This window comes from Diaporthe amygdali (assembly GCF_026229845.1).
Source record: "Diaporthe amygdali strain CAA958 chromosome Unknown NODE_17_length_903054_cov_64_435670, whole genome shotgun sequence".
Taxonomy (NCBI): Eukaryota; Fungi; Ascomycota; class Sordariomycetes; order Diaporthales; family Diaporthaceae; genus Diaporthe; species Diaporthe amygdali.
In genome coordinates, this window is record NW_026517037.1 from 570,114 (window position 1) to 587,375 (window position 17,262).

Consider the following 17,262-nt stretch of genomic DNA (forward strand, 5'->3'; position numbering starts at 1 on the left):
CATGCAGTGTAGATCGTCGCGAATATCTTTGTCGGCAGTGCGATAAAATTGAGGGGGTTCAGTTGTAATCGCATTTGCGCATGAATTGATATCACCTAACGCCGCTTGGTGCTTTGCTGACGAAGTATTTACATATGTACCGGACCACCGTCCCTCTCTCGCTGAATGGTACTGTAAGCATCTTGGCTTTTTCCAAAATTTTCCCGACCGGACACAGCATGATGTTCTTGACAATAGATACCGTGAGCAGCCTTCTGCTGGCAATTGTCGCGTACGCGGCAATCAGAATTGTAATTCTTATCAGAAAGAAAAAGCCATATCCGTTGCCACCTGGACCAAAACCTTGGCCACTGCTAGGGAATATCACTGACTTACCCTCTCCCGGTGTCCGTGAATGGGAGTTCTGGCGTAAGCACCGAGAGAGCTATGGTAAGTCTCGTCCCACACTATACTCGGCGAAAGTTGAGACTCTTCTTGACCATAACATGTAGGCCCTATTACTTCCCTTTCTGCCCTTGGAACGACGATTATTGCGCTGCACTCAACTGAAATAGCAAATGAGCTGCTGGAAAGGCGATCCGCAATATATTCATCAAGACCTAGAATGATCTTCGGGAATGAAATGTGCGGCTGGGAAGATCTACTTGCAACCCAATTCTACAATGACAAACTACGGGCATATCGGAGGCCAATCCATGCTTTTGTAGGAACAAAAGCAGGAATATCACGTTACACTGAGCTACAGGAAGTCGAGGTTCATCGTTTCTTGCTTCGAGTTCTCGACAAACCTGCTGAATTCATAAGCCATATTAGAACGTGAGCTTTACACCCAGCCTTCCCTCGAATCCCCTCATCAAAATCATGGCACAGCTGAAATAATTGCGGTAGCGAGGCTGGAGCAATAATTCTGAAGATGGCCTACGGTTACACTATCGAGCCACATGGAAAAGACCCACTCGTCGATATAGCGGATCAGGCCCTTTACCAATTCTCGGCCGCTACTGTCCCCGGTGCCTGGTTGGTCGACACGATCCCGGTTTGTCAGTCACTCATCTTCATTCTGATCTCATCGCCCACTGACAACTTCCAGTAAGATATCTCCCCAAATGGGTGCCCGGAGCCGGGTTCCAAAATTTAGCAATCAAGTGGAAAGCAACGCTGTCGGAACTTGGCGAGAGGCCGATGCAATTCGTCAGAAAGAAGATGAAAGAGCAACACTTCGATCCATCTTATGTGTCCGCGCTCTACGAAAAAGCCGATGGGAAAATGAGTGCCGAGGAAGAATACGTTCTGAAATGGAGCGCTGCGTCTTTGTACACCGGAGGAGCTGACACAGTAAGATATCTGAAACCGTTGTGTGGGATTCAAGTTGGCTGATTGATACCGCAGTCGGTCAGCTCAATATCTACTTTCTTCCTCGCTATGGTACTGCACCCTGGAGTGCAGCAAAAAGCATGGGAAGAGATCGATCGAGTCGTCGGAGGCGATCGTCTTCCAACATTGAATGACCGCGAAAATCTCCCGTACGTGGAGGCCGTTCTGAAGGAGGTGTTCCGATGGCATCCACTTGTACCCATGGGTCTCCCACACCTGGTCACTCAGGACGATGTTTTTGAAGGCTACTTGATCCCCAAGGGTGCCATCATAATTCCGAATATATGGTTCGTACCCCTTTTGCCTTTTTTGCCCCACTCGCTCTACACAATTTTAATATATCAAATCGCTTCCTTTGTCCGAGACAAACCTCGCCGGCGATGCTGACACGCCTTAATCCAGGTGGTTCGCGCATGATCCAGCCGTATACCCCAATCCGGAAGTCTTCGACCCTTCACGATTCCTGGGGTCCAATCCTGCACCAGACCCGTACGATTACGCCTTCGGATTTGGCCGGCGGACCTGCCCTGGGAAGCAGCTTGGAGACTCGTCCGTGTGGCTGACACTTGCTCGTTCATTGGCCGTATTACACATCTCAAAGAGTCTAGATGACTCGGGCAACGAGATTGAGCCGGCGGTTAGCTTCGAGCCAGGCGTCATCAGTCACCCCACTCCATTCAAGGCAAATATCAAGCCAAGGAGCCCCGAACACGAGAAGCTGATACGGCAGATTGAGAAGACGCACCCGTGGGAGAAGAGCAGTGCGAGCGAGCTTGACCCTATAGTTGTTTGAAGAATGCAGAGAAGGATTATGAAGGCGACTCTTGTCTACTCACGGAATGGAACTGACGAGCGCTGGGCTGCTCTCTCTTTTGACTGTTCAGGTTCTGTTATTGATGATTGATCTGTGAAATTGCGAGTAGATAATTGCTACAAGGTAGACACAGTGCTTGAAAATAAAGTCTTTGCAATCAGCTGTGGAAACAGAGCTTCATTCTTACAGTCTGCTTGACTACAGCTCTACCATTTCTACTGATGAATTATTATATTCTATATATGTATGATCGCAAGTTGTGGGCAGGAAACAGAGCGAGTACATCGAAGCTTTCTCCATCATACTAGTTAGAGCTCGGCCTATTGTCTGGATCGTTTTTGTAAAGGGTACTATACGTTATGGCTTGCAGGGTTGAAGCCACGAAACACAACGCGCTTTCGTAAATCAAGGCAGCGAGCAGCCAATTACATTTGGCAGTTCATGTACAAAACGTGTCTGCATGGATGTTCTATTCTTCCCATAATCACATGAGTTCCATGACACTGCATATATGACCATCTGGGTCTCGAGTCAAGTTCAATAAAACATTCTCTTAACTTCAGATCGTCCACACTGGCTTCTATCCTGAAATGATACCATCTATTTTTGCAAAAGAGCACAAAAGTATTGAATTATCTTATGACAATTGAGAAAAGCAAAGTAGTTGCACCTAGTGCTAGATTTCAACAAGTTGGCGTGCACCGAGGCAAAGAGAAATCAGCTATCCTTGCATAGACACACAGCACTGCGTGTTTAGTAACCAATCTGTTGATCGCCACACTTTCACACTGTGAAGGCTAAGTCTCTCTGAGACAACAGAGACTGCCAAGGGTATCTTGTGAATTTTATGAGTTCAAAGTCAGTAAGCCGGTCCATCGCATCCCGAGGGGGCCTCAACTTCACCGTCCTTGCTTTCAGGTACCTCCTTGAGAACGCTCGCCACCTCCGGAGCTAGGCGGAGTTTGCTCTGTCCGAGCCCCAGTCTTTGCCCCTGACGCACCGTTGCCCCTGAATTGTGCGTCTCGTTGGCGCTGGGTTGGTACCAGGTTGCTGTTACCAGTCGTTTTGCTCGGGTCCCCGCGGGCCAAATCGGCACCGGTTTTTTCCCCCTGAATGCCTTTCACGCCAGCATACTATAGGCTGTCAATAGGATGGATGCATGGACCTCTTCTCGCTGTTACTTTGGTATTCATACATGATAAGCACAGGACAGATGGCAGATCTCGGGTTCAAAACGGCCGCACCCGAATTTCAACTGCTCAGGCAGAACTTACTCTGCGGAATGATTTTGTAGAGTAATTAGTGCATGAATGGATCTAGAAATTTCGAGATTGAGTCTGTGGCACGCGGCACACATCTATACAGCTGGTCTATCAATGGTCTAAGACCGTCTTTCCCACGATAGCCTTCTAGGAAACCACCAATTACACCTCAGCTCCGGAAACAAAAGCCCGCAGCCCTCGTCATTAGTTGCCTATCGTATTCATGGCACAAAAAACATTGAAATTCGTCGTCGACCTCGTCAGCATTTTACCCTCATTTCTCCTCGGGCGTGGCCGAACCCTCGACATGGTTGCCGCTGTGTTCGGTCGTGCCCTTGGAGGCGGGCCGGTGGTGCTCCATAGTCGCATCGTCCTCGCGCATTGCTGCACCGCCTTGGACGTGGCTGACGCCGCCAAAGAGCCTGTCCATTTCCTCGAGTGGGACGCCCTTTGTCTCGGGGATGAGGAAGATGACATAGCAGACGAGCAGGCAGTTGATACCGGCGAACATGTAGAAGGCGTAGAACCCGCAATCCTCGAGGAATAATGGGAAGAATTGCTGGACGATGGCGTTGGCGATGTTCTGCGTCTGCCCGGCCATGCCGACGCCCTGGGCCCGCACGTTGAGCGAGAAGATCTCGGAGCTCCAGATCCAGGTCACGGCGCCCCACGAGGGCTTGTAGAAGAAGATGAAGAGGAAGAGGAGGAACACGATCGCCACGCCGACAGAGTATGGCTTGGAGCCGTCGGCTGTGTTTGGGGTTTGCGACCCCACGGTCGCTACAATGAGCATACAGCATGCCATACCTAGGGATTTGTTAGTTTATCGGCTACGTAGAAGGGATTGCCAAGAAAGACTAACCAATGCCACCAATGATGAACAAGACCTTTCGTCCCCATCGCTCAACAACCCATGTCACGTTGAGACAGAAAAGAATGGAAAGTGTGGCGTTGAGGGCGTTGATGAGGGCGACAGTGGACGACGATTGGAAGACTCCCTTGTAAATCTTTGTAGAGTATGTTGTGAGGGAGCCCTGGCCGGTGAGCTGCTGACCAGCGTTCATGCCAAGTGCAAGGAGCAGCCTCCTGCGGACGCTCTTGTCCTTCCACAGAGCTGCATATCCCGACGAGGTTTCGTTGCTGTTTCTCTCGAATTCGACGGCTGCAATGATGGTCTGCAGTTCTTCCTCGGCCTCTTCTGAGCTGAACCGGGTGGCCATGAGCGAGCTTCGGGCCTTGTCTATCTTGTTGTTCTTGATGCACCTGTGGCAGACACCTGTCAGCACAAAATCTTTTCTGAAGCTGGGCAGTTCGACACCATTACTTACCATCTAGGAGATGAGGGAAGACCTGGAAGAACGGAAAGCACGTAGATAGGAACCATAAGCTGGAAAAGACAGACGATTCTCCAGTCCCAGTTCTCTGGTAGTCGGTCAAGGTATTTCGTGCAGGCGAAGTTGATCCAGAAGGCGAAGAAAAGACCAACGCTGTAAAGCTGTGTTAGTCAATCTAGAGGTGACCGCATGGAGTAACGATGCTTACCTGTATGCCACCTGCCAGAATGTCATGACAATTCCACGGATTTTGGCGGGTGTAATCTCGCCGATATAAGACGGTCCAGCAGCTATAATTGCCGTTAGCAGGGCTGATCACGATCGACTTTTGTGATGTGGAACAAGTGTCAGGGCGTGTTTAGTACGTACATAAAGCAATACCCTGGCCAATACCGTTGACGGCACGTCCGACGATGAAGCATGCGATCTGATTTTTGGGAGTGCATGTTTCCAGGATTGCGCTTATCATGATGAGAACACTACCGATACCCATTGCTGTTTTCCGACCCAGAAAGTCGGCAACTGGAGCCGCGAGGAACCATCCGCTGATAATAGCACAGACGGAGTAGGCCGTGTTGACACCTCCGACCAAGTTGGGCCCAGGATTGCCCATCCAGTTAATCCATGCGTCCGAGCCTTGGACGGCATTGAAAACTGAGGCATCGAAGCCGTAATATGAGTTGCACATGGCTGCGGAGAGTGCGCAGAACCTTGAATCAGTTGTCAGCTCGACGCATACTTCGAAATTTCTATGTTTAATTGGTCAGTGTTGACTTACCAGGCGTATCCTTTACGCCCCATTATCGCCATATTTGCGTAATTCTTCTGAGGCTAGGTGAAGAGTTTGGTGGTCTAGCCAATGCTTTGATGATGAGACGAGAGTCAATGGATTTTGAATGACCATGTGAGATGAGTCCAGAGGCCCAGGAGTCGGCTCCATGGAAGGCTGACCCCGGATATAATAAGGGCGTCCATACTGGCCCCGTGGGGATGCATGGAGGACATTGCGGACCGTAACTCATGATACGAGCACCTGTCGCGGGGAGCAGAAACAGATGATGGGTGCGATAGCATGACGCCTACAGGGGCAGCTGTTAAGCGGCGTACACCGCTTGGCCTGTCAATGGCGAGGTTTGCGGTGCAGGTTGGACCAAAGCGGCTTAACAGCAAGAGGTACTTAGGCGACTTAGTAACGTGTTGTTGAGGAAAGTCTCGCTGAGAGTGGAGTGACTCCAGAGTTCTTCCATCAATCGCAATGGACGCGGCTGTGGCCGAATGGCCCCGGAAAAAGACATGCGCGAAGTCGATCCATGATGGATCACAATTCAAGGGTCCTCCTGTTCCTCAGGCCGCAGTCGACCTTCCCAGTTTTCTGGGTAGTAGCCGAGACAGCGCAGCACGACTATTTTTGCGCCCTGGCAAAGTCTGACAAAACAGGCGCACCGGATTTAATCGCGGCCCACCGTCGAGGCTCGCCATTCGGGCCGTTCGATAGTGCACTGAGGAAGCGTCCAAATCAAAGTTTGCGAGGCCCTCAGACGCGCTCTCCACCCAGGGCCCACTCCTCCGCAAAGTCCCCCATATCAGCGCAGCAACTGTGGTGGATGGAGCCAGGCTCGCCTCCACGAACAATCCCCGCCCCCGGATCCATCGACCTCCTCAGGTCGACCTTGAATAATTTCGCCGGGAATCCGTCGCGCTTTGTATTGCCCCAGCATGACCGAGGTGTCTTCTGCGTGTGTCTGTGTGACGTCGAGGGCATCTCCGTCCAGTCCTGTCCAAGTTGTGCACGTCATCCGGCTGCAACGGCAATCTAGGCCACCTCTGCGCAGCCCAACCTTGGAATGCCAGCTGGCGGGAGAATAAGCCGGACAGGCTTCTCGACCAGATGACGGCAGCGGCCGGAGCGGGACGTTCTCGTCGGAGTCTAGACAACGACAGAAGAAACACAACGGCGGAGATGGCGCCACTCTTGAGATGCTCAGGAGTCATGTGTCGAATCAGCCATGTACCAAGGCGGCGGTTTTTATTCCATCTCTTGCAGTCGTCCATTCTGCTGGGTGCCCATCGGGTCGGGTCAGGACCAGGACCCTTTGCGTACGCATGGTCGGTCCAGATAATCGATTGCCTTTGGTGGGCCCTGAATGTGGTCTCATGGGAGCCAGAGCCCCAAAGCCACTCCCGTGTAGCCCCTTGGCATGGCCTTACAAGAGCCAAGCTTAGTTGACAGAATTGGCACATGGGATCTCCTCATGGGTCTGGTTTGAGCTCGCCACCATCGGTCGGTTTGCCGAAACCCTTGGACTAACCACCCCCCTTCACCCTCAGCCAGACGCTGCTCTCTTCCCCAAAACAAGGGTTAGGATCCAACACCAGAGCTTGATTTTGCAAGGGCAACAGTCTCAATTTCGGAGGCGTCCAGAGATCAGGCTCAATCACATCCAGCTCCATTTCTGCAACTATGAACACTAAATGCATATCCGAACAATTCTGAATGGCCTCAAGCATGCTGCTCAGTTATCTCATTCCGAGGTGATCCCACAGAATTGATGTTGGCCCGACATAACGTCACACACTGCCAGCACGATGGGTCCGCCGCGTACCGCGGTTGGTGACTGTGTGGATGCCGTCGCGCAGGACACCACACTACTGTCGGCTGCTGACCGCGATCTTATCAATGGCTTCCAAGATTCCCTGTCCGCAGAAGCGGCAAAAGGCCGAGACTGTGGGGGACTTCTGACGGTCATACTTCGTCACTTGGGTCGTTTCAAGGAACAAGTTCAATTCCAGAACGCTGAAAGTGAAGACGATCAGCAAAACCATACACCAGTTGCTTCGCCATCTCTGCACGATATCTGGGGCCCAATCATAGCCGAGGCACACTCGAATGGAGAAGACAGAGTCAGCATTACTGGGCCCGGCCCGGAAGATCGTTTTGAGGTGCCTGTTTGCAGCCCTGACGATGCCTCGCGCATGGTGAGCATACTAGTCCCACCTACTGGGTGAACACAATTGGCGTGGATCCTTTCATAACTAACTATTTTCAGATTGCATTCGTTGCTGGCATTGACGCTGTAGTGAGTGATGACTGGCCAAAGTCTGTCGGGACAGTTCGCTTACTATCCAGTGTCGGACGATGAGAGACATACGTAACCACTGCATGCTAGTCTTCCAAAAACGAAGGGAGCTCGAAGAAGCACAGGAGTCCCTCAAGTTAGTTCCCGCGTCATGAATTCTGCGATTGTCCCTCAAGGTTTAGCTCCTTCTCTGTTACCATCAAACTGATGGGAACAACGAATGCAGGCAACCGGCTGAAACCACCGTCAACGAACACATCAAACTTCTTCGGCAGTACAACAAGATCAAAGATGTTGGGCAACAACTTATTGGACTAAACGCTGACAACCGCGGTGTCCCCATCGGGTCGCTATACAAGGACGACCACTATGGAGTAGGACCAAAGGATTAGAGATGCCAGCCACACATGCAATGTACATTGTTTCACCTGAGTCTTCGAGAGTTCACGGCAGCATATATCTCCGACTTTGCAATCCAAGAAGGCATGCGACCAGGACCAGGCGCGAGCTGTCCCACTCGATGTCTCAGTCCTGAATCAGGCTTGCCTTCAGACTGGACAGCGTGAGTATATCATTTTAAATCTGGTCCTTCCTCCAATTCCTGGTCCCCAACACAGCTAAAGACCAAGCTGATGAAGGTACTTGTGACGGAGGGCTCAAGGCCAAGGTGTCGGTCTCTTTGGCCATCCGTAGATATGGGCATCGGACAGGAGTTCATCCCGCACTTGAGTGATGCCATATCTAAGGTCGGGAACGGCGTTGCCTCAGTTATCTGACAGTACCCGTGAGAAAGCGAGGAAGCGAACAAACGGGTGGCAGCAGTCCATGCTCGTCCATATCGAAGAGTGCCAAGATATGCACGAATGTCGGCTAGATAGACAAGCGTTGTTATTTCTGACAGCTGAGGAAGAAAAGCCTTTGTCTATAGATTATGAGCAAAAGCAAACTTGAGAAGCAGAATTCCATTCTCAAAAATTCCCCCAAGCATTAGCGTCTTCATTAAATTATTAATTCTCAAGCTAAGATACCATACTTCCGAGCACTCATTGACATCGAGTATTTGTGCTCTGTATTCATCAACTTTAGATATTCGTAGTTGGCGATAGCTGGTAGCTAGCAGGAGGGGCAATTAGTCATGCAGGACAATCGAGGATGCTACTTAACGGGCCTTGATATAGAGCCGTACTCTTGGCCCCTTGAAAGGGGGTAAGTAATCTTCGCGTAAATAAACTCTCGCTTATAGACGATTTTATGCGCTTTGACTGATTTAGAGTTCTGTCTTGCTTTCTTGGACCTTAATCCGCCACAATGCTTTTAAATGCAGGATAGAGGGGGGCTGCAGCTCAAAAGGGTCGGTATCGCTCGAATTGGAAAATGGGAGCACACATTTTACGCATACCTTCGTTCACGCATACCTTCGACAAGATCATGTAACAGGATAATGTTGTCTTTTGTAGTGATATGCCTTCTTTGTAAGTTTCTACGAAGGCGGTCTGACAGATGTACCAAAACTGACCCTTCACAAAGTAGACGCTGCCTTGGCGCAGGGTGTTGCAAATTCCAATGCTGCGCCTGGTAACGTGTCTTACGACTACATAGTAGTCGGCGGAGGTGCCGGAGGTCTAGTCACCGCCGACAGGCTCTCCGAAGCAGGACACAGCGTCCTGCTGATCGAGCGAGGTCCGCCATCGTCAGGACGGTGGATTCCCAATGTGGAGACTGCTGCAATGCCCTTTGGCAATTGGCGACCAGAATGGCTGAACGGCACGAACTTGACCCGCTTCGACGTCCCCGGGCTGGCTCAGTATTTTTGGACGAGCATGACCAATATCACCTGCAGCGATCAAGCCGACAATCCAGCTGGATGTGTCCTTGGGGGCTCGACGGCTGTCAACTCGGCTTTATGGTGGCGTCCGCCCGCAGCAGACTTTGACGAGAACGGATACCCGGATGGGTGGAAGTCTGCGGATATGGAAGCCGCCATCGAGCGTGCTTTCACCCGTATGCCGGCGACGGATCGTCCGTCCCCAGACGGAGTTCTATACAGCCCGGAAGGATACAACCTGGTTTCCGCTGCTCTGGCAACAGCTGGCTGGAATAATGTGACAGCGAACGACGCGCCAGACGAGAAGAACGGAACGTTTAGCTATGCCAACTATCACTACAAGTACGGATACCGTAACGGCCCGGTGGACACATACCTAGAGACCGCTAGGTCGAGAGCCAACTTCGCCCTATGGACAGACACCGGTGCACGTCGTGTGATCCGGGACGGCAGCCGAATTACGGGCGTGGAGCTGGAGTCGAACTCGCGTGGAATCGGGGTTGTTAACGTCACTGCCCATACAGGGCGGGTGGTCCTCTCTGCTGGATATTTTGGTTCACCAAAGATCCTTTTCCGGAGTGGTATCGGACCTGAGGAACAGCTGCAGGTAGTGGCTGACTCTGAGTCCGATGGGCCGACGTTCATCGATAAGTCGCAGTGGCTACGACTGCCAGTTGGAGAGAACCTCAAAGATCACCAGGTGACCGATTTCCAGATCTCGCACCCGTCTGTGAAGAACTACGACTGGTCAAATCAAATATGGGCCAACCCTGTCCAGAGTGATGTCGAGCAGTACTTGCAAAATCGCAGTGGCATGCTAGCCAGTCCGCCAAACAGCCATGGCCCAAGTGAGTGGCATTTTCTCACCGGATCCTAGTTCTCAGGGAAATTATATCTGACTCTGAACAGTGGCTTGGGAGGTCCTGAATGGATCTCAGTTCTCCGATGGCACGTCGAGACAGATACAGTGGACGACAAGGATCCAGAATCCTGGGCCTCCATACAACCTCTTAACGTTGTCCCAATTCCTGGGGCGTGGATCGTCCTCCGTAGGTCGTCTCGCCATCAACTCGAATGTATATACCCTCGCCTTCACCACCGACAAAAATGGGGTTGCTCCCCCCGTGGCTGGAATCTCCCACTGATGTCTCCCAGATGACGATATCGTACGCCGAAATCCCGTACTTCCAGACAGATGACGATAAGAAGGCCTGTGTCATTGCTGGCGAGCACATGGTAGCTGCTCTGAATGCAAATCCAGAGATCAGCTTGGTGAAACCAGCTCCCAACCAGACCGTCGCGGAGTATGTTAATAGTGTAAGTCTATCCTAAGTTGCTAAGTCTGGGACCTTTCCGTAGTACACTACCCTATCTCCAGCCATTTCGGATTGAATGCAGTGCGGATTGCTAATTTTCCACGATCTAGGTTGCCATCAGCATTGCATCACGCCGCGGAATTCACCTCATGGGCACTGCAAGAATGGGGACGGATAGCGGCCTAGACAACGCTCAAGGGCGAGCTGTTGTCGACGCTGACACACGGGTATATGGTACAGACAATCTTTTTGTCGTAGATGCAAGTATTATGCCGGGGATGGTCACAGCAAATCCCACAGGGACGATCCTGTCAGTTGCAGAGAGGGCAGCGGAGAAGATTCTTAGCCTCTCGAGCGGCTCGGAGGCAAAATGACGTTAATTCTAAAGACGGCCATCCATCTAAGGAACCAGATAAAACCTGTTTTTCAATGGTAAGCATGCTCATAATTAATTCAAAAACGTTTATAAACTCTCTCCTGGATCCGGCCAGTTCTACTCTGTCTGCTATATATGTCTCCCGGCATATCATGATGAATAGCCTGCTCATCGCCAGTACCAAGTCGGTTCAACTGACTCCTGACCGCAGCGTCGACCAGGCCTAAGAAATCCTCATCCTTCAGATAAACCCACTCCTTCTCCAGCAAATAATTGAAACCCTGCGGAGGGGGAGGCGGCCAGTCTTGTGGGAGCGGCTTCCCGTGCACCGCATTTTCATATTCCTCTTCATACATGGCCCTTCCCGCGATGTACTGGAGACCGCGCAAAGCGGCCGTGGCGCGGAATCCATGCTGGTCGAAATACCGCGGCAGTATCTCGACGACCGTGGATTCAGGCGACATGAACATGATATGCGTTAATGCCGCACCGTGATGGCCTATGAGGATGTCCGTGATTTGAACCAGTTGGAGTTGCTGTTCGATGGACATGTCGGCGAAGTCAACCACGTGGATGGGGGAATGTGGGTAGCGCTCTTCGAGAATCGGTATTAATCGATCCAGAGACATAAATTTCCTGTTATTCTTTCGCTGAATGATTGTGATTCTTGGGTGCGCATGGATCTCTGTCACCGGCCGTCGTGTAATACCATAGAATTCGAGCACCCGATTCGCAAATGTCGTCAGTAACGTCTGGGATTGGCATTGCTCTTGGTAGCCGGTATCTAGCATGCTCGACCAGAAGGGGCTTCCACAACCTGGGAGCGGCAGGATCACGTTGCCATAGCAAGTGGTCCGTAGTGAGCTCTTGCGGATGGGTTTTTTGCCAGTAACGATCTCCCAGAGAGGCTCAAGCAACTCCTCTCGATCATCATCGAAGACAAGTTGGACATTTGCGGCGTCTTCTTTGGACAGCCATGGCGTCCCAGTAGCAGGGTTGATAGAACTGCGCAGTGCATCGAAGCTGTGACGCGCTTGCAGGATCTCCATTAGCTTATGCCAGAGATTGTGCGTATTAGTGCTATCCCGCCTCATGAGCATTATCCACTCGTTGTTGCTGTTCTCTTTAGTGCAGCCGGTAGTGTTGCGATCATCCGAGAATCGCCATGTACTCAGTGACGCGCCGACGCCTGTGTCTCCCCAATACGAACCCCAGTCTGTAGGATGGTCGCGGAAGCCTTCGAGATCCTTGGCAGCCTCTGCGGAACTGGCTCTCTCCCCGACTATGTCCCTCAACTTGCATTGTATATTGAACTCTTCTAATTGTTGCTCATTAGCCAGCCCTAGATCACATTCAATCTCAGAGTCAAACTTACGCGCTTGAGTGTCTTGAGCCTCCCCAGCTTGCGCTGTTTCAAAGGACACCCCTTGGGCTATACAGAGAGGGTCGGTCTGCCCCCACGATGCGGTGGGGGGCACCACGAGCCGCGGTGCTGTGAAGCATTGAAAAGCACTTGGAGATTGCGCGTCGCAGTACGGCTGTTGGTGTGTGGCGATGTGTTCAAGATAAGACGTTGTGAAAAATAGGTCGCATTTCTGTTGGCTCTCGGTCAATGTCGAGTACTCAGGCGGTAGTGTCGGAGCAGCGGTGCCGGATGCCTTGGGCTTCTGTAGTTGCAGGTCAATGTCGCCTTCTGCCTTTGATATTTCGGAATCTTGCAAGCTCAATAAACGTCCGAGGGAACAGCTCGGTATCTCGCCTGCCCAGTAGATGCGGACCAGCACGGTGAGATTTAGAAAGGTAAAGAGGATGAGGCTGTACTTGTGCTTGGCGCCGGGAACGCCTGTTCTCATTGCGTCCATTTCTCTCACCGCGTTTCTTTACGCGCAAAGCCTGCAGATCAGGAGAGTTATAAACCGGAATGGTGCAAGCAATTGCCCCATAAGACTTCCAAGGTTCTTCAGTGGGTCAGAGACAGCGGTGATTTAGAGACAGCGGTGATTTAGAGACAGCGGTGATTCAGAACAGCGATAAGAATTAGAGGATAGATGTTCTTTCGTTTCCAGCTTCCAGATTTTGCTGGAAACCTGTCAAAGGCGGTACTAACCTAAGCGTTCATCACTTAGGTGGACAGGCAATTGGCGCCTGAGGTACGGACTCACGTCTGACGAAATCCGCTGCAATGAGGAGAGAAAGGCTCCAGCTAACGGGATTTGATGTTTGCCTGAGGCCTCGTGTTGCATGAGTAGTTGGTGGCATTGAATGCGGATCAAGCGAACGTCGAACTTGGCGATGTGCCGTATGTACTGTTGTTCGACCACTGACTGGTCAGTGACTGGAGAAAAGATATTGAACCATTCTGTCGGGTCTCATGAAAGTATCCCGTTCGTCGGTGCTGTCTCCGCTGTGGGCCCGGGTGTCACTCTTGTGGATAGGGAGGATTAGTTCATGCTACACCCGCGCTTATTAGCTCAGCGGTTATGGAGCAGGAATGATTGCCATTGGGTTGATGATGACTTTGAACGACCAACATGCATATTGATGTGCAACAGACCGACAAGGTGCTCTGAAAATGGGTACAGACAAGAATGCAACCCTGGACCAACACATCACAAAATGCTATCCACCTGCACTCCTTACTATTGCCATTCGCTAACCGCTGCTGTCTTTATCCACTGGCGAGCATCCGCTGAATGGCTTAGCAATTTCCCATTCTCCTCTTGTGTACAGCGAGGTCCTCAACCTGACCCGAATCTAAATATTGCTTCGCAGTGACATTTCCACTTCACCCATTTCATCGCGTCATCTGTTACTATCTAAGGCCCCTTCAAGATTACTCTCAAGTACGCCGATCCTAGACAAATTTCTTACCGGCACCGAACATTCTTCTGAAAACGACGGCCTCTTCCAGGTGATATCAAGTCCTACGCCGTGGGATTGCCGGCGGCCTTCCCTAGTCCTCTACCCGATTCCGATATCAGCTATGAATTCAAATACAGATTACTGGTACTCTGCTCCCGAAGTGGTCCATGCTGTCAAAGACAATTTCCCAGAGCCGGTCCATGCTTCCAAAGACCACTTCCCAGAGCCGGTCCACGTCAGCGCTGCTGGTACAGAATACATGAAGACGGGCCAATGGGCGCCATATCCAGAGTCGCATTATCTGGGAGCACAAAATGCTGAGGAGCATCACCCTGAAGAGCATTACGCTGAGGAGAACCACCCTGAAGAGCCCCATCCAGAAGCGGGCCCTCAAAAAGAGGGCACTAGGAAACGAATTTGCGGGCTCGCATCACGAACATTCTGGGTCGTGTTATCGGTCACTGCTGTGGCGATCGTGGGCGCAGCAGTCGGCATTGGCATCGGTGTCTCGATTGCCAACCGATCTCAGTCTACTCAGAGTCTCTCTTCTTCATCCACCTCCGCCTCCGCCTCTTCCATATCCACAGCATCGACTTCACTCGTCACAACTAGTCCATCATCAAGCACTAGCGATACACCTACAACAACGAGTGCGCAGTCAACATCCGTCACGACAACTAGTGTAGTGGGCCCGTCTGCGACATTATATCGTGACTGCCCATCATCAGATGAAACACTATATGATATTACTCTCGGAACCACGGAGTATATGTTTCGAAAATACTGCAGCACAACCATGGTTGCCACAGGGGACGTCCTCGTGAGCAAGTACACAGCGGACTTGAACACATGTATCAACCAGTGTGCCGAGTACAACTACAACAATTCTACAGAGATTGCTGCAGGTGCAAATGCCTGGTATGTTGTTTCTGTCGGCCCCGTTCTTTTCTTTCTTGTATCTGCGCGGCATTCCGCTGACCTTGGTATTACGTCGAACCAGCAATACGGTGTGTTGGTGGAATAATGTTGACGTTGCATCCCCGGGCGAGTGCTGGGGCTACACAACCCAAAACTCATCGTCAGGTGAATTTCAATTTGAAAAACAACTGATATGTGACGCGGCCGGGTGGATAAACGAGTCATGATATGTTGGTCTATGGCGTGCAGCACTCGTTGATGTGGCAAAGAGAGCCTGAAGTCAAGGCGCTGGCCTGCAACGGATGCCTCTACACCAACAGTACAAACTACGCTATGTCCCATGGCACAGCCATCTTCAGAAAGAACCATCAGGTCCGGCGCCTGCATGAAGGCTTGATACAGATCGCCTTCGGCAATCACACTGCGTCCAAAGACCAACAGTAAATAATGTTGTTTGCACAAATTTAGATTTCACACCACGATGGTATAATAAGTTGGCTGTATTAAAGGTATTTGATCCTGAGTGTCGTTTGCGTGAAATTCATGATACCCCCTTCATATGACTACTGACCCACCAAGACTGGTGCAGAGAAGCTTCACCTCCTGTTTGACGCAATGCACGATTCAAAGTCCCTCCTACCACCCTTTCTGCTCTACTAGGCTCGTGAACTTGACTCTGTCCTTGGAGCAAGGTTGTAGGATTTCCTTCAACTCCGGAACCCACCACTCTTCAATGTTATGGCCTAGTGCCACGGCAAAGGCATACTCGGCATATTCAGGGAAGAAACCGCCCCTCTCCCAGTCAACAATGCCCGTGATGACACCTTCGTGCGCCATGATATTCCGCGCCGTCAGGTCGCCGTGCGTCAAGACGAATCTCTGAGGAGCATCACGTCGGTCCCGCTCGATGAACCGTTTCCATTTGTGCCGCGAAAGAAGGCCGACTCTCGGAAGCACGCGGGCCAGGCACCAATCGTCAAATTCCTTTTCCGTCTCGAACGGCCCACAGTATGTCGTAAGGAGGTGATCGTAGATGTTGTAAGTCTGTTGCCGTTCCCCTGACCTTGCCACGCGACCGATAAATGGCTGCGTACACTCGCGCATTCGCCTGAGTTGAGTTCGGAGTTGGTCTTTGTAACTGTCCCTTTCGGACTGTGTAGCTGTCTCCCAAATGTGAGCAAGAGGCAAACCAGGCAGACGGTCGCTGACCATGACCCTCGCCCTGGGCTTCGTTTGGACATCGTAGACACCGCGAACTTTTGGGGCGAGCACACCGTGCGTGGCAGCATAATGCATCAAGTCGGCCTCGGAGCAGTGCAAGCCCGACCTCGTCTTCACTTTGAGTGCCAGGACCTCACCGGCCGCAGTGGTGTGTTCGATAACTTTACCACCAAAGAAGTTGTGGAGTTCATGGCCTACTACCGCGTCGGTATAGGACATTTTCTTGTATGGGGGGAGTTCTTTCTCTTCATCATCTGTAGCCACAGGTTCTGTAGGTTTCGACATGCTGATGTGGTTGCTGGGTTTTCAAGAATTGTGGTCGGAAGAGATCAGGTATCTTTTGAGACCAAAAAGAAATAAGCAAGCAAGTCCAAATGGCAAGAAGGATTAGAGGGTTAGGGCTATCTTACATGGCATTCAATGTCTCTCTTAAGCTGCTTCAAGTATTTGAATCAAGCGTTTGAAGACATGGTCAATTGTCCAACGACGCCTGGGACCGTCTGACCCCCAAACATCAAAACGCCTGCAAACACACGAGGCATCTCCCGGCCCTCCATCAAACGTCTTGGTTGAGGACTGGCTTCTATTAGTGACATGATGACGGGGTCTTTATAGCAGAATGTGGTGAAATTTTACTTGTATGCAGGTGGTCTGCAACCTTAAGCCGGGAGATGATTCGGGTGTTTGTGCCGAAGTCTTCTCGTTTACACATTCGAGCGGCCACTTAGTACCCTAGATGACGGATAACGTTTGAATGCATGGTGATAAGGTCCTTTACAGGTAAGAGTGAGGCGTAGCTACTGGCAGATTCGATCTCCTGTCAACCGCCTTGCAGTTAGAAGACTTCGCCCACCGGGCTTGTTAAGCTTCTGCGTCACAGATT

General features: G+C 51.2%; 7 protein-coding genes across 7 annotated transcripts; 3 read left to right on the top strand and 4 right to left on the bottom strand.

Moving 5' to 3' along the window:
* Positions 1–218: 218 nt before the first annotated feature.
* Positions 219–2,167, top strand: J7T55_005125 (uncharacterized protein; the record flags this gene model as incomplete). Its single annotated transcript, XM_053144494.1, has 7 exons — positions 219–290; positions 358–429; positions 746–816; positions 889–1,040; positions 1,091–1,335; positions 1,390–1,661; positions 1,777–2,167. The coding sequence occupies 7 exons, from the start codon at positions 219–221 to the stop codon at positions 2,165–2,167; spliced, it is 1,275 nt and encodes a 424-aa protein (XP_052992849.1).
* A 1,557-nt stretch (positions 2,168–3,724) lies between these two features.
* J7T55_005126 (sugar transporter) lies at positions 3,725–5,594 on the bottom strand (the record flags this gene model as incomplete). Its single annotated transcript, XM_053144495.1, has 6 exons — positions 3,725–4,230; positions 4,313–4,713; positions 4,779–4,937; positions 4,993–5,074; positions 5,154–5,494; positions 5,563–5,594. 6 exons carry the CDS (start codon positions 5,592–5,594, stop codon positions 3,725–3,727), a joined length of 1,521 nt encoding a protein of 506 aa, XP_052992850.1.
* A 724-nt stretch (positions 5,595–6,318) lies between these two features.
* J7T55_005127 (uncharacterized protein) lies at positions 6,319–6,836 on the bottom strand (the record flags this gene model as incomplete). The annotated part of the gene is made up of 2 exons (XM_053144496.1): positions 6,319–6,526; positions 6,607–6,836. 2 exons carry the CDS (start codon positions 6,834–6,836, stop codon positions 6,319–6,321), a joined length of 438 nt encoding a protein of 145 aa, XP_052992851.1.
* A 534-nt stretch (positions 6,837–7,370) lies between these two features.
* Positions 7,371–11,376, top strand: J7T55_005128 (cellobiose dehydrogenase; the record flags this gene model as incomplete). The annotated part of the gene is made up of 11 exons (XM_053144497.1): positions 7,371–7,760; positions 7,832–7,881; positions 7,968–7,997; positions 8,088–8,235; positions 8,315–8,423; positions 9,319–9,333; positions 9,392–10,534; positions 10,596–10,762; positions 10,842–11,003; positions 11,113–11,236; positions 11,303–11,376. The coding sequence occupies 11 exons, from the start codon at positions 7,371–7,373 to the stop codon at positions 11,374–11,376; spliced, it is 2,412 nt and encodes an 803-aa protein (XP_052992852.1).
* Positions 11,377–11,455: 79 nt separating this feature from the next.
* On the bottom strand, positions 11,456–13,231 carry J7T55_005129 (uncharacterized protein; the record flags this gene model as incomplete). Its single annotated transcript, XM_053144498.1, has 2 exons — positions 11,456–12,696; positions 12,754–13,231. 2 exons carry the CDS (start codon positions 13,229–13,231, stop codon positions 11,456–11,458), a joined length of 1,719 nt encoding a protein of 572 aa, XP_052992853.1.
* A 1,130-nt stretch (positions 13,232–14,361) lies between these two features.
* J7T55_005130 (uncharacterized protein) lies at positions 14,362–15,602 on the top strand (the record flags this gene model as incomplete). The annotated part of the gene is made up of 4 exons (XM_053144499.1): positions 14,362–14,779; positions 15,050–15,158; positions 15,241–15,247; positions 15,408–15,602. The coding sequence occupies 4 exons, from the start codon at positions 14,362–14,364 to the stop codon at positions 15,600–15,602; spliced, it is 729 nt and encodes a 242-aa protein (XP_052992854.1).
* Positions 15,603–15,794: 192 nt separating this feature from the next.
* J7T55_005131 (kinase-like domain-containing protein) lies at positions 15,795–16,664 on the bottom strand (the record flags this gene model as incomplete). The annotated part of the gene is made up of 1 exon (XM_053144500.1): positions 15,795–16,664. The coding sequence occupies one exon, from the start codon at positions 16,662–16,664 to the stop codon at positions 15,795–15,797; it is 870 nt and encodes a 289-aa protein (XP_052992855.1).
* Between the last annotated feature and the right edge of the window lie 598 nt (positions 16,665–17,262).